This window comes from Vespa velutina, chromosome 12 (assembly GCF_912470025.1).
Source record: "Vespa velutina chromosome 12, iVesVel2.1, whole genome shotgun sequence".
Taxonomy (NCBI): Eukaryota; Metazoa; Arthropoda; class Insecta; order Hymenoptera; family Vespidae; genus Vespa; species Vespa velutina.
The window spans coordinates 2,480,243-2,504,211 of NC_062199.1; the positions used below are offsets into that span (position 1 = coordinate 2,480,243).

A 23,969-nucleotide genomic window follows, 5' to 3' on the forward strand; every position below is an offset into this window, starting at 1 on the left:
GTAATAAATATTTTAATAATAGTAGTAGTAATAGTAGTAGTAGTAGTATATGTTTGGGAAGAACTCGGAAGGACGTACTTCGCATTCCGGATCGATGCTTTCTACTTGACGATTCCGAACGAATGAGTGGTTAATTGGTATTGAAGAGCTGACAGAGACACGACCATCCGACGTCGGAACGTTTAAAATAGCTTCACATTCGCATATTGTATGTATATGTGTGTACATGCGAACGAGAATCACTAGGAAAACTTCTAAACAAAATGAAGATATATATATATATATATATATATATATATATATATGTATATGTATATATAGGTTGATAACTGGTACGAATAGAATCTATAGAGAGGATATATCTCAAAAACTTTCCTATCGAACATCTTCAAATAAAATTCCGTACGAACGCATCACAATAGTATGATAATAATAATAATAATAATTAAAAAAAAAAGGAAAGGAAAAAGAAAAAAAAAAAAACAATATCATTCGATCGATCGTTTGCACAATTTTTTAATAAGACCATTTAATTTTCAAGATTTTTAAAAACAAAATCTGCATTAAAAGTTGCTACTATTATTATCATTATTATTGTTGCTGTTGTTGTTATTATTATTATTAATATTATTATTATTATTAATGTTGTTATTATGAACTAAGTTTACATATTTTAGAGTAACGTACGTGACAATTAAAATGGAATGAAAATATGAGCATCGTATTATATTACAATCATAAGAACTCTAACACACATATACATATATATATGTACAGAAGGGGTGGGAGAGAAAGATAGAGAGATAGAGAGAGAGAGAGAGAGAGAGAGAGAGAGAGAGAGAGACCAAGTCTGTTCGTCTCTTTAGATTCCATCGCGTTAATTTTCTTAGCCCTTTCCCATCGCCGTCATTATAATTAGATTCACGATCGTGCCGTGGACTAAATTAGGTTTAATAAACGGCTCGTCTCTGCTGTGGTTACACGCTTGTCTCGCAAAGTACCGACGTTACAAAGCTATCATTTATCACTCAATTCTTACTAATTATTAGTAAAAATGATTAGAAAAAAAAAATATATATATGTATATGTATGTGTATATATATATTAATTTGTTATGATAACAATATTAATGATAGAGAATATGATCATTTTAATTAATTATATAATTTTGTTGTTCCAATAAAAAAAGAAATCATTTTTATTTATCAATTTGATCAAACAAATAAGACAACGGATCTGTTTCATTCGATGTTTGTGCAATTTAAAAAAAAAAAAAAAAAAAAGAAAGAAAAAAGCAAAGGAAGAAAGAAAAAAAGAATCTCATAAAATAAATCCCGTGACAATGAAGTTAGAAAAATATAGAGGGTTTGCACGAAAGATGATTTGAAAAATCTATTACCCCGTTTTCTCTTTTTTTTTTTTTTTATACAGATTATAAAACCACAAAACTTTTGACTTGCCTTGTATGTGTAAGGAAAAAAAAAAAAAAGAAACTTGATATGAGCTCGATCAGAAAATTTAAACTCAATCCAATCTATAGAGATTGTTCAAATATGGACACACGAACATCGAACAAGCTACTTACGAATGTATGAGAAAAGTTTTTTTTTTTTTTTTTTTTTTTTTTTTTTTTCAGAAAAAAATATTTAATGGCAAGCTCTCTCTCTCTTTCTCTCTCTCTCTCTCTCTCTCTCTCTCTCTCTCTCTCTTGATCTCTCTCGATCTCTCACTCGATTTCTCGAAAATGAAAGGGGACGAAAAACGAAAAGAAAAAAAAAGAAAGGTATATCTTGACTTGTCTCCATTGGTAAATTTTCACTTTTCATATCTAATATAAATGGATTAGAATTGCATTATCTGTAAGATTATAAAATCATACTTAACGACGCACGAAAAAGTAAATGGAGGGTCCCTTTAATTTTCACCTTTTCAAGAGTTTGTGTCAAAGAAAATAATTTTCTGTTTTATTTTTTCGGTGAACTTTATCACCGATAAGTTTACCGATAAGTTTACCGCGTGGTGTAACGTCGCTTTTAACATTTTAGAATATTCTGAAGTAACATCGAAATAAAAAAAAAAAAAAAAGAAAAAAGGAATAGAAAGATAGATAGAGAGAGAGAGAGAGAGAGAGAGAAAGAAAAAGAGAGAGAGAGAGACAGAATGAGTGAGAGAGAAAACAAAAACATAAATTGCCTTACCTTGTCGCTTACGTGTCGTTTATATGTCGTCTCCTATCTTGTTTATAGTGTAGGTGTGTCTAAATGGTAGTTGCGTCTAAACGGCGAGGTGCAGACGAACTGGGAGAGGGGGGGGGGGGAGGGGAAATGATTTGTCTAAGTAGATATTGTCTAACTAAAATTTTAATGTAAATAGCAAAAGGTTATTTAATTTTTTTCCCATGATTTGTCATAAAACAAAATATTATCATCCGTTTACGATGATTATATTTTTTCAAATACAATTAACAGATTAAATGTGAATGAGAAAAATATAAATAGATATATCTATGAATATATTTATATGCATATACGCACACGTATACTCATATAAAAAGAAAGAGGCGAAAATTTGTCAAGATCTGTAATTTTCAATTCTAACTTTCTTTTATCTAATCTCATAAAAAAAAAAATGAATAAAAAAAAAGAAGCTCACCTATGAATTGTAAATATTTTACTGACATGCAAAAATTATAATGATTTATGTTTATCGTATATTTACGTTCATTCCTTTTATATTCTCTGATTTTTTTGTTTTAATTCTTTTGTCAGTCAAATGTCATATTGCATATAATTATTCTTTTCAATTATTTATTTTCATTTTGTAGACAATAACATATTCTATTTTTATTTTTAACAAATTTTCATTATTAGATTTTTTTTTACGATCATTCTTATCGAGCTTTTATGCTAAACAATATTATATCATTCATTCATCTTCATTATTTATCTATTATTGTCATTATCAACACGTTTATTAATTAGTAATAATTAATCTTTCGCTGGCTTGTTTACTTTTCTTTTATTCTCTTATTTATCTAACAATCGTTATCATCGAGCACTCATCGTTTATATCTTCGTTCTCGAAACAATCATCATAATTCATTCTTCTTCGTTCCATTTGATTTTATTAAAATTTTTTTTTCTTTTTCTGTCTTTTTTTTTTTTTTTTTTTTTTTTGTCTTTGTCCCGTTCTTTCACTAATATCTAAACGCATCTACTGTGCATGAAATAGTAATAACTGACTTCTCAAGAACATTTCTGAGGTAGAGTTCTCATCGCGTGTCTTACCAAGGATAGGAAATTGATCTAACCAGATTTGCTTGTACGCCTAATGCCTGACTTCTACCTTTGCGTTATTCGATTCACAAAACGATGCTTTCTCGTGTAAGAAAACGAAGATATCATTCGTTCGTTGAATATCATTATTTAAATATATATATATATACATTTAAATATTTTGTGAAAATTTAGATAATAATTATAAAAAAGGATGGAAAAAAATATTGCGAAAAATTTGGATAATAAATCATTAAAAGTATTTAATATATAAAATTTATCGATAAACGTGTCATTTGGATGCATGTGCATGTTGATAATGTATGTATATTTGTGTCTATGTGTATGAGACAGAGGAGAAATATCGAACGGGACAATAAATAGATAACAAATCTCGTATGAAGCTCAGCTCCTCTATCGACAACGAACTTCGTTGTATTGTAATATTAGACGTCAAACTGCATAGAACTTGTATAGAACGATGGAATTATTAAACGTTGTGCTATTGAATACGAGAGTAAAACGTACCTCAAGGGAAACGAAGATAAAGAGAAAAAGAGAGAGAGAGAGAGAGAAGAGGTGGCGGGGGAGAGAGAGGAAAGACAGGTATATATCATGAACGAAATGATATCGAGCAAAGGAACATTTTGATGAGTAAATTATAAATCGTAGCGAGTCAAATGCATCGGATTTTTCCAAAAACGATCGTTTCACTAGCATGAATTTTTCAATAACTATCATAGATAATAAGGATATCTCTCTATTATAATTTAATTCATTACTTCTATCGATTTTTTTTTTTTCGTTTTTTTTTTATCAGAAGATTTGCTATAAAAATATAAAATGGACATAATGACAATGATAAATTTTGTTAAAAAAGTATAAAATTCGTAATTGTTAAAATAAAATAAAATGTATATATGATAAGTTCAGCATAAAATGCGTACGTATATTTTGTGATCGATAAAAGCCGTGAATGTCGTAATAAAATTACTGGAAAAAAAAAAAGAAAAAAAGAAAGAAAGAAAAGAAGAAATAAAGAAAAGAAGAAAAAAGAGAATATTGTATCATTTCAAAATGAAATTAATTAACGTCACAACCATCTTTCTTTCTTCTTTCTTTTTTCTTCTTTCTTCTTTCTTCTTAACAGAATGAGAATGTTATCTGTTTTTCAGTATAGAACTCTGTATGAGACCGGTAGTTTACGTATAGAACGCGATGAAAGTCAAAAAGAGAAAAATGGAATTGTTTGTCTGGAAAAAACAGTAACCTACAATTCTCTGAAGAAACTTCTTCGGGTCGTATGCAGCGAACGACGTAAACAGGGTGGACGAGAAACTGTAAATAAGATCATTCCTTTATTTGCGTCGCTTCGTTCGTCGTAAAGGATGACTAGCATAGACTAGGGATTTTCAGTAAAACTGTGAAAATCTAACTATTTACAATATCTTCATTCTTTCCCTTCTTTATCAATTTTTTAAATAATAATAATAATAATAATAATAATAATTATTATTATTATTATTATTATTATTATTATTATTTTAAGCAAGAGATAAAACGAGAATCTTCATTTATAAACAAGGACGATCATTAAACAACACTTTATTACAATTTTTTCTTCTTTTTTTTTTTCTTTTTTTCGTAAAAAAACAATGCAACGATTCATCTGTTACATAATTTTATTTATACGTCAATATTAATAACGAAGCAACCCTTCAGATATATGCAACCCTCCAGACATTGTCGATAATGTTGCTTGCAAGCGCCATCTATCAGTAAGCAACTTTTTTTTTTCATCCCATAGAGTATGCAACCGATGTCTGCAGGTGTGTATAATGGAGTTGCATATGTACTCTGAGGGATAAAAACGTTGCTTACTGATAGATGGCGCTCGCAAGCAACATTATCGACGATGCCTGAAGTATTGCCTATTGTCAGGCGTATTAATTATTAAATTTTCTTAAAAGAATTATATATTTGCTTTTTTACCAATTAATGACAAGAGAGAGAAAGAGAGGAGAAAGCTAATTATTTCTAGGATCTATAATTATAAAGCTTGTTTGATCGGATCTAAAAAAGAAAAGTAAAATGAAAAGTTGAAAACTTTTATAAATGGAATCACGATAAAATTCAACCCTCCATCTCCTATTACTTTTCTATCTATCTATCTCTCGTTTTCTTTCTTTCTTTCTTTCTTTCTTTCTTTCTCTCTTTCTCTTTCTCTTTCTTTCTCGAGAATATTTTCTCATGGAAAACGATTTGTTTGCATCCCATAGCATCCCTCTACTTTCCCGATGATACAAACTTCGTTGCAAAAACACTCGTGTGGTTTCACGGGGATACTATCACACTTCGTGGCTTTGCAACCATTGTGCTATGGATGAAAGATAGATCGAGCGAGAATCCTTTTTCATTGTATTTGTCACGCTGAATATGTGAATACTATACATCTGTCCGTCTGTCTGTCTGTCTATCTGTCTCTGTTTGTGTGTGTATGTGTGTGTGTATGTGTGTAGATACATAGGTATCTATCTCTGTATATAATCCTTTATTCTGACGATCGTAAAGTACATTATTAATGTTCTACGTGACACAATAAGCCTTGCTATCACACAAACATATTTTTCGCAATTTAACACCATTCGCGTTCTCTGTCTCCTTCTTTCTTACATGACTTTTAATTATTTTATATTTAAATGTTTCCAAATGATTTTCATTCGGTATGAATTAATAAATTATACTAATCTCTTTGTATAAAAAAATTCTATTCGTTTGATCAATATTTTTAAGTTGTATTTTTTCATTTCCTTTCTTTTTCTTTATTTTCAATAAAATCAATTTTAAATATTAATGAATTAATATGTCGATAGTTGGGATTTCGAACGATCGATTGTTATAGAAATCTTTGAAGATGATGAAAAGTTAACGAAGACATAAAGAAAAAGTAAAAAAAGAAAAACGCGCAAAAGATTTGATATTTGAGTTCGGTGGGCGTAACCACAGGACCTGCTCCGCTTGCTCAGAGTATCGACCCGTGAAAAGCAGCTTCCAGCGACCTCGCCCCTCTACCTTTCAACATTACCTTTACTATTCGACATTTGCCAGAACGTCGAAATTCGAATTCGTGTTCTGATCTTTCTTTGCCATAACACTTATTATCTTTTTGATTCCTCGAAGGAGAAAGAAAGAGAGAGATAGAGAGAGAGAGAGAGAGAGAGAGAGATTCATGATCTTATATTTATGTTTCGAAAAAAAAAAAAAAAAAAGAAGAGAAAGAAAATTCATATGAAATAATGATATTTAAAAATTGCAATTTAATTTAATGAAAAGAAGAAAAAATAAACAGAAGCAAGACGAATTCATCGATTCTTTTTTTTTTATATATTTCTACAAATTTATTATTTATCTACAAACAATATTATCATTTGATCTAATGACAATGAGAAAATTATTCAATATAATCGATAGTTTAAAAATATTAACGATAAATTATCAAATATAAAATTCGCAGAAAGACGTTTGATCTGAGAATGATTGATACATGGACAAGATATCGTAGGACAGTAGTAAAGACACGTTATATAGTCAGTACAAGCTTAACGTGAATTTTTCTCAAATCTTCCTTCTCCTTTCCCAAACCCTTTCTCACTATATGTCCTTCTCTCTTCAAACACGCGATAACGAAGATTTATTATCTTAACGTAAAGATACCGTAGACGTTTTTATCGTCATACAACGAGGTAAGATTAAAATAAAGGAAGTCAAAGAAAAAAAAAGAGAAAAAATAATAAAAAAAAAAAAAAAAAAAAAATAAAAAAAAGAAGAGAAAGAATAAAAAAAAAAAAGGAAAAGGAGAAACGAACGAAAGATACGTAAGGTAGGAAGGAAGGTAGATTAGGTCAGACTAGAGAAATGTTTGATTTGAGTAAATGTTAATCTTTTCCCAAGGTCACGTGATCGGAGCAAAAAGATTTATATAACAAGTATATAACAATAATGGATCTTTGGGGAATTTTCTCAATGGAAAAAAGCTATCAGTACTAATTAGTATGAATGATCCTCTGATGAAATTAGAACAACGTTGAAATATTAAAAAATTTATATAAATATATATATATATATAAATAATATTTTAATGTCAAACTTCAAAGGAAGTTTACGGAGTTAACTTTAAATTTATTTTTTATTATTATTATTATTATTATTATTATTATTATTATTATTATTATTATTATTATTATTATTATTATTGTTGTAGTTGTTGTTATTGTTATTGTTATTGTTATTGTTATTGTTATTGTTATTGTTATTGTTATTTTTATTGTTATTTTTATTGTTATTGTTATTGTTATTGTTATTGTTATCATTACGATTTTTAACAAAATGTGTGGGTAGAAATAAAGTGAGGAAAAAAGATTCAAAAGAGAGGTATCTACCTATCGAGATTTATTATACGGGGAAAGATAATAAAAAAGGAAAAAAAAACTACGCACACACATACACACACAAAACAGGGGGTGAGAGAGTGTATATACATCATCAGATAAAAAAAAAAAAAGGAAAAAAGACAGAAAAAAGAAGAAAAAAAATTGTATAACGAGTCTTCCCGAGCTTTCCCAGGAGGATTAAACGACTTCTTCGGCGATGAAGGGAGTAAGGGGGTAATAGTAATGTCGGGGTAAGCGAAGAGGGTGGGGAAATGAGGATGAAAATACATAATGACGATTCCCAAGTGTGATAAAAGATCATCTGCAACTGGGTCAAGAGTACGCATTTCTTCGGTTCTTTTCGACACGTTACGAAGATAACGACGAAGATCGATTCACTTCAGCAAAATCAAAAATTTCCTTTTCCCTTTTTTCCTCTGCGTTTTCTCTTTTTTTTTTTTTCTTGCTTCTTTTTTTTGTTTCTTTTTTTTCTTTTAGCCCACCTTTTTTCAAACAACATCATTTTCGCAACCTCGACTAATACAACCAATTCGAAAGTTAATTTTACGTTCTCGTATTTTTTATTTTCTTATATTTTTTTTTTTTTTGTTTTATTTCGTTTTCTTATATTTTTTTTACTATTTTCTCTTTTCTATTTTCTATTTCCTATTTCCTATTTTCTATTTACGAAAGACCGATTCCGATAATTTGCTCGATTCGCTTTAATTACCACGATTATCTCGCAACTAGTTGGAAATTATTGGTCGTAAGGGTGAGTTATAAGGGTCCCGAAGAATAGTGGTGGTAATTCCTTGCAGACGTCATGAGTGTTTCGAAGAGTAAGAAGAGAACTAAAAGGAGATATTAAATAGAGAAAAGATAAGACAAATTTTTTTAATCTTTGTAATTTCTTTCGTTTCAGTAATTTAAAAATAATTTGATATATATATATATATATATATATATATAAATAATTATATATGTAGAAAATTAATGAATACTCGATAAAATTTTCTGATACGTAATATATGCTTCAATTTTAATTAAAAAAAAAAATATATATATATAAAATCTCTCTCTCTCTCTCTCTCCCTCTCCCTCTTTCTCTCTTTCTTTCCCTATCGGTGATTAATTTTAGTGACAAATCATGCAAAAATAATACCTGCTAACTCTCCAATCCAATGATATTCGATTTCCAGCTTTGACCAATTAACGAACGAGTTTATTCATACGTTAATTTATTCCTTCTTTGATAAAGAAAATCGTATGGGAAAAGAAAGAGAGATAGAGAGAGGGAGAGAGAGAGAGAGAGAAATTTCAATTTCCTAAGGGGTGATAATATTAGATATTAATTGATTTAGAAAATTATTATAATCCCTTTTATCCCTTCGATCTCTTATATCTTCTTGTCTTTGTCTTTAGCTTTATTAACAAAGAACTTTCTTCTTTTTTATATTTTTAGGAATTCAACGTCGCCAAGGAACAACATACTATACAACCATCACCCGTAATGGTCGAATCAGGTATCGATTTTTATTTTTAACTAGTATTTAAATGATAAGAAATTTTATTTCTTTATTTTTTTTTTTTTTTTTAATTTCATCAAATATTTCTGTTATTCATATACGATTTTAATTTTATTACAATTATATCGAATGAACAATTCTTTCTAAATAATATTAAACTTTATATCAAACATTTACCATATTCATTGGGATTATTTTTAAGAATTCATTTTTATTACAAATAAATTTTTTTATAGTAAGTAACTTTGGTCAAGCGTAAAAAAAAAACATATTTATTTTTTATTTTTTCGTTTCCTTGTTTTCTCCTATCTTTACTCTTTTTTTTTTTTAATTTCTCTCTCTCTCTCTCTCTCTCTCTCTCTCTCTCTCTCTCTCTCTCTTCGTCCTTCCCACGCGATAACTACGTTCCCAAAGTTTTACGCTCTCTCGATTATCTTTCATATTTAGATTTTTACGAGCTCACGGTGCGCCACTTGGCACTGTTTACGAGCGTTATGTTTCATATCCCCGTTATAAAAAGTGTGCACCACGTTGCAGGCGATTTTTATGCACTGTAAAAAAAGGGGTAGGTCGTTTCTAAGGAAAATAATGACGTAAAAAATGTGCATTTGTACGTGTAAATTCTTTATCAAACGTATTCTCTTCTCTGACCTGTAACATTTTGAAATATTTTTTTTTAGAAAAATATATATATATATATATATATATATATATATATATATATATATGTATGTATGTATGTATGTATAAGACGATTAAAAAAAAAATATATATATATATTTTTTTTTTAATTTTTTATTTTACATTTATTAAAAGAAAAAATAAATAAATCGGATACGAAAAAATCGATAAAAATAAATGAGTTTGAATCCTCCTAGTTTGACGGTAAAATTTTATTAGATGTATTTTATACATTTGCGAATATATTTCATTCATTTATCGTACATACATGTGTGTATATGTATATATATATATACATATATAATATATATATATATATTAATATTTTTCGATTTTTTTATTGCCATTAAATATTGAAAGAACGACTAGTCTATTTTAACTTTCCACCAATAAAATTTGTGATTCGTATTCGCATTTGCGTGTTGAAACTTATAACGATTGAAATTCAGGAAAATATTATAAAATAAATAGGGGAAATAGAGAAATAAAAATAAATAATTAAAAAAGAAAAAGATCAAACGATTTATGATATAAGTTTGTACCAAGGAAAGAGATGAAAATCGATAAAATATATGATCAATCATAAGAATGAGATAACAAAAGTATAAAGGAAAAATCATTATCTATCAATGAATTAAATAATAATAATTAAAGGAAAGAAAGAATGAAGAAAAACTATGTCGCAAATTAATCAAAATTTTTCCGTTTCTACTTTCAATGTAAGAGTTATACGACGTAACTATTCCACACATTTTTTTTTTTTTTTGACCTTTAAAAGATATTTACTGTGAAATTTTGACAATCAAATTCGAACAACATAAATTTTCGAACAACGTTTTTATTAAAGCATTTTTTTTTTTTTTCTTTTTTATCTCCTCTCACTTGTGCATTGGTTTTTATATGTATTTATCGTAAATCATTCTAATAATAAGAAAATAAAATTTTGTCTACTTTTTTTTTTCTTTCTTTTTTTTTTCTAATAAAAATTTCTAATCGTATATTTTTCACATCATTATATCGATCGGCATGATTAAATCGATTAGAAAGATAAAAAATTCATAGTATTGAATAACGAATAATTATATTTTAGGAGGATTACCACATCAAAGTCGTAGTTATCCGTGTGGTAGTGGGGGAAGTGGAAGTGGACGAGCCCTTGGAAGAAATTCATCCGTCAGCTCGCAAAGTTCTCAAGAAGGTGCCTCAGGTCCTTCCCCTCATCGTGGTTCTTCCCCTCAAATCAGAGCGTTCGGGCCCGATGGACGTCATCATCAACAACAACATCATCACCATCATCATCATCATCATCATCATCATGATCCTTTACACGCCGCTTCTTCATATCCACCTAGCAGAAGTTCAAGGTTAATTCATTAAATTCCTTTTTATTTCTAATCGAGCTATTAGAAATTAAATTTTACTTTTCATTTTCATTGAAAGCTCGTTCTAGAAATATAATCAATTTTTCTTTTCAAGTAATTTGATTAAATATGAAGAATATTATAGTTTTGGATTTAATGCAGGGTGGGCCAAGGAAAGTTCGTAAAACTGACATTGAACGTAGATCACCTTTTTTTGCAAGACTTTAGGCTCATTTTTTTTTCTTTTTTTCTTTTTTTTTTTTTTCAAATTGTAAAAAAGCTCAAGATTGTAATTTTACAATCTGAAAACCATAATGATTGAATAGGCCACGCTTTATTATTAATTATTTTCTATAAAAAAAAATTATTAATTCATTTACTTTGTTAATTAATTAATTTATTTATAAATGTCAATAATGAAACCTAGAAAATATAGAGTATGCAATCAATGAGTACAGTTACGTATGACGTTGTTGCATACTCTATGGGGTTTAAAAAAGTTTCTTACTGATAGATGGCGCTCGCAAAGAACAATATCAACAATGCTTGGAGGATTGCCTATATCATAGGGGATATTTAATTATTAAATTTAAATTTTCTTAAAAGAATTTTTATTTACTTTTACCAATTAATGAAGAAAAAAAAAACAAAACAGAACAAAATATTATCTGTATAGTCCGTCATTAAAATTTGTTCGATCTAATGTAAAGGAGAAAAATCGAATAAATAATTGATAAGTTTTATATACATATTGGCCCATCCTATAATATAATTGAATAGAAATTGTGATTAGAATTATTCAATTAGAAATTAATTAATAATATTTGAGTTTGTTAAGATATTGTAATAAAAATATACGATTATGCGAAATGATTTAAATAGATTGTATTGAAGTTCGAAATGGAACTAAGATGGAGCGCCTTTTCATTCTTTTCCTTCGAGGTCGTTTAATATCACTGATGGACGGTAGATATTCAATCTCGGTTGGTGCATTAAATGTCCGGCAAGATATAATGAGTCGCGTGGGTGTGTCTATTAGGCTAGGACTTGCTGTTAAACACGAACGACCGAACAGGGAAATAGCTACTCCAGCTGGCATTAAACTTTTTGATGGCGATACACGATAAGAATGATGATTGGCCGATCCAATTTCAGATAACGTAAAACGTGCTAACCCCATTTTACTTTTACATATATATATATATATATATATATATATATATATATATATATATATATATATATATATGTATGTATTTATTTATGCATATAATCTATGTATTTATATATCCACTTGCGAAATGAATATTCATTCGTTTATATAGATTGAGTCAAAAAATCTTACGCGATTTTAAAAAACAATTACTCTTTTTCGAGACATTTTTCAAATTAATATAGAAGTTTTTAAGTAGTAATCGATTTTTTTAATATCATCGAGAAACTTTTATATGGTCCACCCTTTATATTAGGACTTAAGTAACTCCTCTGTTTTTCCTTTAAAAAAAAAAAAAAAAAAAAAAAAAAAAAACCATTCTTGTTTATTAAGTTTATTTAAGTTAACTGGAAAAAAAAAAAAAACTTTAAAAAACGTAAGTAGATTAAACCTTTAAGTTTAGTTTCTGCTTCTATCGAGAAAACTTTTATTGCGGTGAAAATATTATAATATAAGAAAAAAGAAAAATAAAAAAAAGAAAAAAAGGAAAAAAGAAGAAGAAGTATTTAAAATGTAAATAATAAGTTATTACCTTTGGGGTATATTAGTTATATGCGAGATATATTTGTTAACTTTCGAAACTCGATTACGAACAATGCTTTTGTGATCCTTTTGTTCATGAAGTTCAAAGAGTAGAGTATAGAGAGATGAAAGGTGTAGAATTTTGTTAGACAAATTACCATGCACAAAATGTTGGTTTAAATTTCAATATAATTAAATTGAGAAAATTTTGTTGAAGGAAATCATTGTTGTTTTTTTTTTCTTTTTTCTTTTTTCTTTTTTCTTTTTTCTTTTTTCTTTATATATAGTATTATAATTATACGCATATATATTTTCAATATATTATGACATACGGTATTTATTTTGAATATTATCAGAACGTTTGTTTTAAATCTGATAAATATCAATTTGTAAAAAATTACTATTCCTTTTTCTTTTTTCTTTTTTTCTTTTTTTCTTTCTTTCTTTTTACTTTTTTCTTTCTCTCTCCTTTAACAATTATTTTTAAACAAACAATTTGCTTTTCCAATAGATCGCCATCACCAGCAAGAACAGCATCATTGGATGCAAGATGTGGAAGTCCCGCGAGTTATTCCGGAAGTCTACACAGCGGAAATGCTTCACCCTCACAAAGTTCTCTATCGTCATTAGCAACAGGCGTTAGTTCATCTTGCGGATGTCCTTCGATTAGTGGCATCCAAGGAACGCCAAGAGCTAGTCGTTGTCTTTCACCACTTCTCATTCCTCCTCCGCGTGCTTCTATTAGGTAAATTCAAGATAAAATAAATATTAGAAATATCTTCAATTCGACGTTAAATTAATCAAAATTAATCTAAATATAATTAATAATTTTAATTATAATAGCGATGGTGGTCCAGCACCACCAGCATCACCTTTAGGTTCGCTTCAACCAGATCTTTATCAAAGAAGAGATGGTCCAGTATTTTTAAGCGCTCGAAGGTAAGACAAATATAAATTAATGTAACAACATTAATATGTATACATACACGTACATATCAATGATCATAATGGTTTATTACGATAAATAATTCCAAAAAGAGAACGAGAGAGAAAGAAAGAGAGAAATAAAGAGAGTATACATGTTTATTCCTATGGTATAGAGAGTAATTGAATCATCAGGAAATGGTCAATTTATTTAAGCGATATTCAAACAGTGTGGGAGATCAAATCACCGATTAAATGGCGTACACGTTAAAGCAGTACAATTTAACTGCTGTCGTAGAAGCTGATTACTATTTAATGCCTAACGAGTACGTGTAAATAATCTTGTACGATGTATCGGCACAAAGAGAATTACACAGAAAAAAAAAAAAAAAAAAAAAAAAAGGAAAAAGAATGATTTGATAAAAATTGATAAAAAAAAAAAGCTTTTTTTGTAATAATATATTATTACAAAACAAAGATAATGTATTATTACAAAAAAAAATATATATATATGTATGTGTGTGTGTATGTGTGTGTGTGCGTGAGAAAAATCTCTTTTTTTTTTTTTTTGTAGAACCGGTAAAAGCCTCGGCCGATTGCATTTACGTTTGAAGTATGATTTCGATCGATCCGATCTCCACGTTCATCTAATCGAAGCACATGATCTAGCTGGCAGCGATCAAGGTGGTTTCAACGATCCTTATGTGAAACTAACACTCAGTCCTGAAGTTGATACACGCAAGAGGCAAACGCCGATTCATAGAAATGATCCTAATCCTTTTTTCGATCAACACTTTAAATTTCCAGTCAGTTATGAAGAATTACAGGACAAGACGTTGGTTCTACAGGTCATCAACTTTGTTATTTTCTATCTAATTTTTCTATCTAATCAATGTTGCATTCTAATATTTTTGTAATATAAAAAATATTTAATTTAATTTTAATCGGAACCTAATTAAAAGACTGACACAGTCTTTTTTGTTTTTTTAAATTATAGGTATTCGATTACGATCGTTTCTCAAGAAACGACATTGTAGGATCAGTTAGGGTCGCGATGGACAGTTTAGAATTACCTTCAACTTCATCTTCCATCGAAGTTTGGGGCGAAATTGAACGTGAGAAAAAACCACCAGAGGAAATTCAAGAGGTTCTTCTTTCGCTTTCTTATTTACCCAGTGCCGAAAGACTCACTGTGGTTATACTCAAAGCAAGAAATTTATTCCCATCGCAGGTAATTAATTGCGTTCATAAAGAAAATTAATTGATATAATTAATTTAGAAAAAAAAAAAAAAAAGAAAAATATATATGTGACGCCTGGACATAGGCAATATTTCAGACAACGTAGATAATGTTGCTTGTGAACGCCATCTATCAATAAGCAACCTCTTTTTTTATCCCGTAGAGTATGTAACCGATATTTACAAATTATGTATGACGGTGTTGCATACTGTGAGGGATGAGAAAAAATTTCTATATATAGCATTCGCCATTAATATAATCGACAATGTCCGCATGGTTGCATGTTTGCAGGCGGAACAATTATAATTATTTAATTACATAAATAATTATAGGAAAAAAAAAAGAAAATCTGTTAACTCTTTAAGATACATTTCTTTTTCTCCTATTTCTGATTGATAAATAAAACTTTGACATTTGACATTGAAAAGAAAAAAAATTATATTTAGGAAAAGGAAACATTGGATCCATTCGTAAAAGTCAGTCTACTTTGCGGCGATAAAAGAGTAAAGAAGAAAAAGAAAACTGCTGTGAGAAAGGCAACGACGAGTCCTGTATGGAACGAAGCAATGACCTTCAATGTTCCTGCGACTTCTCTCGCAACATCCGCGATCGAGGTATGTAATGTCGTTTCTTAAAAATTTAATAATGATTGTTTTTTTCCAAAAAAAAATAAAAAGAAGGAGAAAGAAAAGAAAAAGAAGAAAAGAGTAACATGATTTAAAAAAAAATTGCAGATTATTCAATTAAATATACAAGAATACACACGTTTTTCTTCTCTAAAATCGACAATAACAAATTTAATTGTCTTTTCATTAAAGGTATGCGTCTTAGATTCAAGCAGCGAACTCATCGGTGGAAATGCTATAGTTGGCTCTTGTATAGTTGGACCAGCTACAGTATCAACAAGATCAGGATCAGAAAGTAGTAGCAATCAGACTCGTGAACATTGGCATCATATGACTCAGTCGCCAAGAAAGACCATTGCCATGTGGCATACATTGCATTAGTTTGTTTCATTAGACTCTTAAACGTCATCGTTGAATATTTATCAAAGAATTTCCAATTGAGGAAATATCTCTTATAGAAGAATCCAAAAAGATATAATTACGATATCCTTAAAGGAAGAAAGAATGAGAGAAAAAAAAAAGAAAGAAAAAAGAAGAAGAAAAGAAAGAATAAAAAAAATAAGAAGAGATCTAATTCAATTAATTTCGTATTAATTTTAGAAATTATTTAAACGATTAATTGATCAAGATCTGATATTGATAAATGAAAGGAACGTGTTTTATCATATTAGCAAGGTTCGATACCAAACTATCAGGTACCATAATCAATAATTGAATCAACAAAGAAAAATATGTATCTCCTCCTCTTCTCCATACTCGTAATCTCTAATCTAAATAATCCCTTGTTCACTTTTGTGATAGCCTTAGGGAATATCGTTGAATAACGATATAAAACATAAAAACTAAGTAGTGTTATTATACATGTAAAACTAAAAAAAAGAAGAAAGAAGAAGAAGAAGAAAAAAGAAAGAAAAAAGAAAAGAAAAGAAGAAGTTAAAAAAAGTAAGAAAAGAAAAGGATTCGAAATTAATGTTATTGAAAATCATTATCTCTCTGAATTATATTATTATCACGTTTATGTTACGTTCAATTTTACAATATATATTATATAACATTATATATTTTATTGTATATGTATTATATTATAGCAGATTTATTATCAACCGTGAACTTATGAAAATTGAGATTTTTTAAATCTTGATCATTTAAATATGAGAATATATTCGTGTAATTAATGAAAATGTATCTGCTACAATTTAAATGAATTGAAGGGTCCCGTTTTGTTATTAATATATTTATATTAATTTAATATATTAAGATATATGTATATTATTACGTTATGAAAATATCTTCGTAAAAAAAAAAAAAAAAAAAAGAGGAAAAGAAAAGAAAGAAAAGGGAGAGAAAAAAACCATGTACCATTTTACTACGAACGTAAGTAAATCGTACAAACTAAAGTTTTAAGATAAAAATCATTTTAAGCTAAAAACGCATTTCAATGAAAACATTTAGTATTTCTAATAAAACGTCCGACAAGAAAGTCCGATATTACTTTTCATCGCATGTGTATTTAATTCAAAATAAATAAATAAAAAAAAAAAAAAATAAATAAATAAATAAATAAATGAAAAACAGAATAAAAAAAAATAAACATAATTAGAGGAGACTTAAATCGACTTAATTAGGCCTAAGCCTTCTTAAATGTGCAAAAAATGTGGCCTCCAAAGAATATTAATAAAATAACAAGAAGGAAGGAGAAAGGAATTACAACAAAACAAAACAAAAAAGAATAAAAAACAATAAAAAGAAAAAAAAAAGGAATTACGACAAAAAATTTTCACGCACGGAAAAGACACGGCTTGTTATCGAATTCGAAGGCCTAAAAAAATATATGTCTCTCGTGTAAATGTATCTATTATATATAATAATAATAATTATTATTATTATTATTGTTATTATTATTATTATTATTACTATTATTATTATTATTATTACTATTATTATTATTATTATTATTATTATTATTATTATTATTATTATTATTATTATTATTATTGTTATAATTATTATTAAATTATAAACTATTAAACTATTAACTGTTCGCTATAATATTATATTATATTATATATATATATAAATTAATATGTAATATATATATAATATACATATATATCGGAAGACGTTATTGTTAATAATCGTACAATTATCGAAGCAAAGCAACAAAAAAATGCATAAACTGTAATGTGTAGCACGAGACTAATTCATATTCATGTCGTCGGAATATTTAAAAGAAGATGATCTAGATACCATCTCAATAAAAAAAAAAACAAAAAAAAAACAAAAAAAAACAAAAAAAAAACAAAAAAAAATAATAAAAATAGAAAAAAAAGACAAAAAAAAGACAAAAAAAAAAAACAAAAATTTATTAATTTAATATATTGATATTACGATGTGTAATAAAGAAAATGGAAGATTTAAAAAAAAATTATTGGAAGGATTATACATACATATATATATACATATATGTCTTATCTCGTTGCATGAATTTTCTGACCAAACTGTCATATCATAAAAAAAGATATTTTCAAATCCAAAAAAAAAAAAAAAACACAAAAATATTATTATTATAACTTAAGAGGATTCAAGAAAGAGTCCATCATTTATTGAAAAATGATTAAATCTTATAGTGTGAATCTTTTAATCGTTTGACTGAGAAAAGTCACGAATGTGACGAATGAGATCATTATAAAATAATGAAAAAAAAGAAAAAAAAAAAAAAAAAAAAAAAGAAGAGAAAGAAAAGTAAAATGAAAACAAGAGAAAAGAAAAAGAAGAAAAATTAAATTACATAATCGTTATCATCCATATTATAAAAATGAGTATAATATATATAAGTAAATATATATATATATATATATTTATATATATATATATGTGTGTGTGTATATATATTATACATATAAGTACAATTATTATATAACGCAAAAATTGTGTAGTATCAAAGGAATTTCGTGTGGGAGAAAAAAATAAGAGGAAAAAAAATTAAAAAGAAATGGCTTAATGAAAAATAAAGATGAAGAGTAAAGAAAAAGGAAAAAATAAAAAATGGAGGGACGCTTTATTGTCGAGAAATAATCGGTCCGAATCGTACGCTTAAACTTATATTTACACAGTATTTCTATTGTTCTACGTACACATACAGCGAGAGGTATACTGTTTGTATTAAATTTACACGTATATACATATATACACGCATATTAACGCGTGCATATACATATACTTGAGATATATATATGTTTACCGCCGTATGAACAATCATCCCGGGTGTCTACCGAACTACTATTCTCTATCTTTAAACGTTTTTTAATAATTTTATGTTTTATATATATATAAAATATATATATATGTATGTATATATATATATATATATATATGTGTGAAAAAAAAATGATCTTACGAAGAAAGGAAAAAAAAAAAGAAATCTCACTTCAATTTCGATAATTAAAAATTCTTCCTTTATAAAAATATATTACACTTGATATCCTTTACAGGAACTTTGCAAAGAGAAAAAAAAGTAAAAGAAAATAGAAGAAGAAGAAGAAGAAGAAGAAGAAAGCGTTAATAATTTCTAAATCGATAGACACCCCGTTGGTCGGACCTGAATTTGCCTTGCACTGTATAGTGAAATACCGTCAGCATGTTAATTGTATATGTCAAGAATATTCTATCAAATGGAACTGCTTTTTATTCTATCGATTGTCAAATATAAAAAATGATGAACATAAAACAAAAAAAAAAAAGGAAAAAAAAAGAAAAAAAAAGAATTACGTTTTAACTTCTTCTATATTGTAATTGCAAATTAAAGGAAAACGATCGAAAAAAAAAAATTACAAAAATACAAAAAACAAAAACAGAAGGGAGAAATAGAAAAACCATTCTCCACAACTTGGTTTTGTGGATTTCTTACGAATAATATCTTATATCATCTTGGTACGTACAGTAATGTATCTTACATGTAATGTGTAATCTATATTTTTCTTGTAATGTATCCTTATCGTAATTTTATTCGTAATAAAGAATATATTATTTACATGGTAAATCGTGGATGTATTCGTGGAATTTTCTTTTTTTATAGATATTAAAAAAAAAAAAAAAAACGAAGAAAATATTTCCAAAAAAAATGCAGAAAATCATTTTTTATTAAAGTCATTATAGTAATAATGTATACAACAATCAATTTATTTTCTTGGATATCATTAAGCAAGAAATTCTAACTATGTCACTTCAAATAATCTTCGAGCGCATATATATATATATATATATATATATATATATATATATATATATATATATATATCATACTAATTAATTTATAAAAAGCCATGTGAATAGAGAGAAGAAATTGAACAAATAATATATTATGTTCTACCTAAACTAATGAAACATTTATTATATCTGTCAAAAGTGATGGCGTTAAAAAGCACGAAAAGAACGTTGTAGAGAAAAATCTTTGAAATTAAATATATATATATACAGTTTTATCTTAGTTCAAAATTGTATGACTAGTTACAGTGCAATGAAAAAAAGTCTCATCTCATTTTAATCACATATTATTAAGTCAATTTTATCATTATATTATGGTCTATCTATGTTTCTTAAATAATCTGAAATAATTCCAAATTAGATCAAAGAATTTACATTTTTAACTAAATTATCGGTTTCGGCGATCTCCACAAAATCTTTTACTCCTTTTGACCGAACGGAAAGGCATATACTTGCTCCATTTTCATGCCACTTTGCTTTAAGTAATACACAACATCCCTTTGCTATAACGCGTTATATATATATATATATATTATGAGATTGAATTAATTTAATTAATTTGCAAATAAAAACATTAATATATATACCAATTTGTCCTCGTTCATGAGCAGCAGCCAATTGATTGACTACACGTCTTTCAACTTCATACTTAATCGAACGTGCACCATAATGAGAATCATATCCATCAGCTAATACTGATAAAACATCTCTCTCCCATTTTAATTCTATCATATGCCTTTCACGTGCACGTACAGCCCATGCCTCTAATTCTCGAGCTACTAATTTTAATAATTCTGCTCTAGAAAATGGTAAGAAGTAAACAATTTCATTTATTCTACCCAAAAATTCGTCTCTTCGAAAATACGCTTTCAATATCGGTCGTACCTATATGAATAATAATATAATTAACAAATTAAAATTATTTTAATATTTTTATATTAAAATAAAAAATTAATCGTACCACTTGATCTTTAAAATTACGTGATATTTCAATATGTTCTGGTTCTTGATCTTCGTTCGAATTTTTATCGAGTCTTTGAGACAATAAACGGTTTGCTTCTTCGCGAAGCTGAATGGCATATTCTGCGATCTCTTCGTTTGCTAAATTTGATGTCATTATAAATATAGCATTCTTACATTCAATCGTTTTTCCTTTACCGTCGGTTAATCTTCCCTATTGAATTATAAATATTAATTATCAGATCATTTTTTAATATCTAATTAAATATTTACTAATAACATTTATTAATTATACCTCATCAAATAGTTGTAATAGTACTGTTAAGACATCGGGATGTGCTTTATCAACTTCATCAAATAATACAACAGCATTAGGACATTTTTTTAATAATTTTGTTAATTGACCACCACTTTCATGCCCTACATATCTAAACAAAAAAAAAAAAAGAAAACAAAAAACTGAACATAAAAATTAGACATGAAAAATTAGTATAAGGGTTAGAAAATATATATAAATATACCCTGGTGGTGCACCAATTAATTTAGCAACTTCGTGTTTCTCTTGATACTCAGACATATCTAAGCGTATAAAGCCACCTGATTTATTTTTATGAATGTATGCTGCTAATTGTTTAGCCAACTCAGTTTTTCCAATTCCAGATGAACCAAGAAATAAGAATACTAATGGATGTTCTTCATCTATCCAACCATTCTCTTTTCTCCTAATAGCTTAATGAATAATGATACATATTTTATATTTATTTGAAAGGGAAATATATTTTATATAAATTAAAAAGTTATATTTTCTTACTAGATGCAACAATAGAAATTGGTCCTTCCTGTCCAACAATGTGCTGCTTAAGACGTTGTTCCAATGGAAATCTACGTCGTTCTTCTGCTTCCTAAAGTTAATCATCAAAATTATGGATAGAATTCCAAAAATTCTCAAAGAATATACATATCAAACAACAGAATATTTGTGATTATTTTTTTAGATATATATATATATACTTTTTCTTTCAAAATTTCATCAAACATTATAGCATATTTGATAAGCATTTCTTTAATTTCTCCTTCCTTTGTGTATTCTACTGGTCGATGTCCTGCATCATTTTCAACAGTAGGATTTGCTCCTGCATCTAATAATGCCTTTACACAACTTTTAGAATTAGCTAGAACAGCATAATGTAATGCTGTGAAACCATGAAATGTAGCTTTACTGTTCAATCCATCAAAGAATTCATCTGATCTTCTCTCAAATACTAAAGATTATTTTGATGCCATTAAAAATATAATTATTTATTAATTTACATCATAAATATTAATAATTAATTTTATTGAAAATACCTTCTCTTATGTGTAAACTTTTTTGCGTAGCAGTTTTATAAACATTAATAAAATTGTCTCCTGCATTTAAGTCAGCACCCTTTTCTATCAAAAACTTAACTGCATCTCCCTTTCCATTTATTGCTGCTGCTTGTAAAGCAGTCCAACCCAATGGATGTCTCTCATTCACATCGATACCATCTGACAATGCCTGTATAATGAAATATAACAAAATAACTCCATTTCCTTAATACATGCATAATAAAAAATTCATTTACATACTTTTTTAAGTTCTGGTATATTGCCATATTGTGCTGCACGAAAGAAACGCTTTTCTAGATCACATAAAATGTATATAAATGTTAGAAAAAGAAATAATATCAAAATGTGTTACATTTTATAGTCAAATACTACATAATATTTTACCTCTAGTAAAATCAGGAGAATCACACAAAGCTGTGACAAGGCCAATACCTCCTAATATTAATCCTAAATTTTTATAACGGCTTTGATTCGTATCACTCTTTCCTATTCTGGGTGGACCAGTTATATACTTAAAAACTAATGGATTACACTTTGTATAGAATGCATCTATTAATTTACATAATGGATAAGCCTGTTTCTCTAGAATATAGCAAAACTGTCCATAACCTCTACCATACTGACAGAATGTATCCCTGATTCTACCATCCTTTCCAAGCTTCAAATAACTTAATATTATTTCCGTATGTTTAGGGCTCCTCATGGTGAGATATAATTTCAAGTTACACCACCGTGACATTTTCAAAATATTATTTTTTTTACTTTATTACACACGTGACTTTTTTCGGAAAACATACATACATTATAATATTAACTAATATTTGGTGCTCCTTTGAAACGATTGATAAATCCGCGTTTATAATTTTATAATTCGTTATCCCGATAAAATTAATATCCATATTTTTTATAAAAATTAGAAAAAATCATTTATTTCGATTAAACGCGAACATACTCTAAGAGAATCCATTGATAATTATGTAGAAAAAAAGCATGTATGTTTTTCAAAAATATAATGCGTAATTGAAAATAATGTATTATAAATGTTACATATAATTTCTGATTAAAATATTAAATAGATATTAATCGTATAAGAAGGTTAGTATCGATCCAACACGTAACATACAACAAAAATTTCATCGATCTAATCGCGTGGTCTTGAGTAACGAAAAGAATTTAGGTCATTTGCGTAGAATCGAATAATTATCTAAAATAATAATTACATCCTGAATATTGAAATAAAAGAGAAATCAAAAGCATTCGTAAGAAATGTATAACGTCATCGAAAAATATTCGAAGGACGAAGGAATGACGATAATTTTGAAAATTAATTGACCGTCGACCATTTTCTAAGTCGAGCCAATCATATTCGGCCAACGCGGTGACGAAAAATTCAAATTTTCTTTAAAGAAATAAAATTCATTCAAATTATACTCGCAACTCTAAACTATTATCGATCGTTTTTAAAAATTATTTTAATTTATTCAACATACTTCGAAAAAAATATATAATTTCATTCAATTATCAAAAATTCAATCGTCATCGATTGTTCGAGAAAACACATATGCGTTTTGCATTGCGGA

General features: G+C 27.6%; 2 protein-coding genes across 2 annotated transcripts in view; one reads left to right on the forward strand and one right to left on the reverse strand.

Annotated features, from left to right (window-relative positions):
- LOC124953331 (synaptotagmin-6) overlaps positions 1–17,210 on the forward strand; it is a 39,205-nt gene extending 21,995 nt beyond the window's left edge. The window contains exons 3-10 of the mRNA XM_047504555.1: positions 9,168–9,228; positions 11,003–11,276; positions 13,520–13,753; positions 13,852–13,947; positions 14,507–14,780; positions 14,930–15,163; positions 15,619–15,786; positions 15,991–17,210. Of these exons, the coding sequence (XP_047360511.1) occupies positions 9,168–9,228; positions 11,003–11,276; positions 13,520–13,753; positions 13,852–13,947; positions 14,507–14,780; positions 14,930–15,163; positions 15,619–15,786; positions 15,991–16,179 (1,530 nt within the window). The 3' untranslated portion in view covers positions 16,180–17,210. The remainder of the gene's footprint in view (positions 1–9,167; positions 9,229–11,002; positions 11,277–13,519; positions 13,754–13,851; positions 13,948–14,506; positions 14,781–14,929; positions 15,164–15,618; positions 15,787–15,990) is intronic.
- A 2,890-nt stretch (positions 17,211–20,100) lies between these two features.
- LOC124953244 (caseinolytic peptidase B protein homolog) lies at positions 20,101–23,691 on the reverse strand. The gene is made up of 10 exons (XM_047504337.1): positions 22,774–23,691; positions 22,630–22,682; positions 22,369–22,558; positions 22,033–22,283; positions 21,833–21,923; positions 21,543–21,750; positions 21,317–21,449; positions 21,023–21,235; positions 20,649–20,946; positions 20,101–20,564 (listed from the first exon to the last, which is right to left on the reverse strand). Exons 1-10 carry the CDS (start codon positions 23,126–23,128, stop codon positions 20,419–20,421), a joined length of 1,938 nt encoding a protein of 645 aa, XP_047360293.1. The 5' UTR covers positions 23,129–23,691; the 3' UTR covers positions 20,101–20,418.
- Positions 23,692–23,969: the final 278 nt, after the last annotated feature.

Bases quoted from the DNA above. Each gene is read 5' to 3' on its own strand.
- LOC124953244 (XM_047504337.1), bottom strand. From the start codon at position 23,128: ATGTCACGGTGGTGTAACTTGAAATTATATCTCACCATGAGGAGCCCT. The intron at 22,683-22,773 runs GTAAAATATTAT...TATGTGATCTAG, and splicing joins TTCTCCTGATTTTACTAGAG to AAAAGCGTTTCTTTCGTGCA. The intron at 21,751-21,832 runs GTAAGAAAATAT...TTATTCATTAAG, and splicing joins AATTTCTATTGTTGCATCTA to CTATTAGGAGAAAAGAGAAT.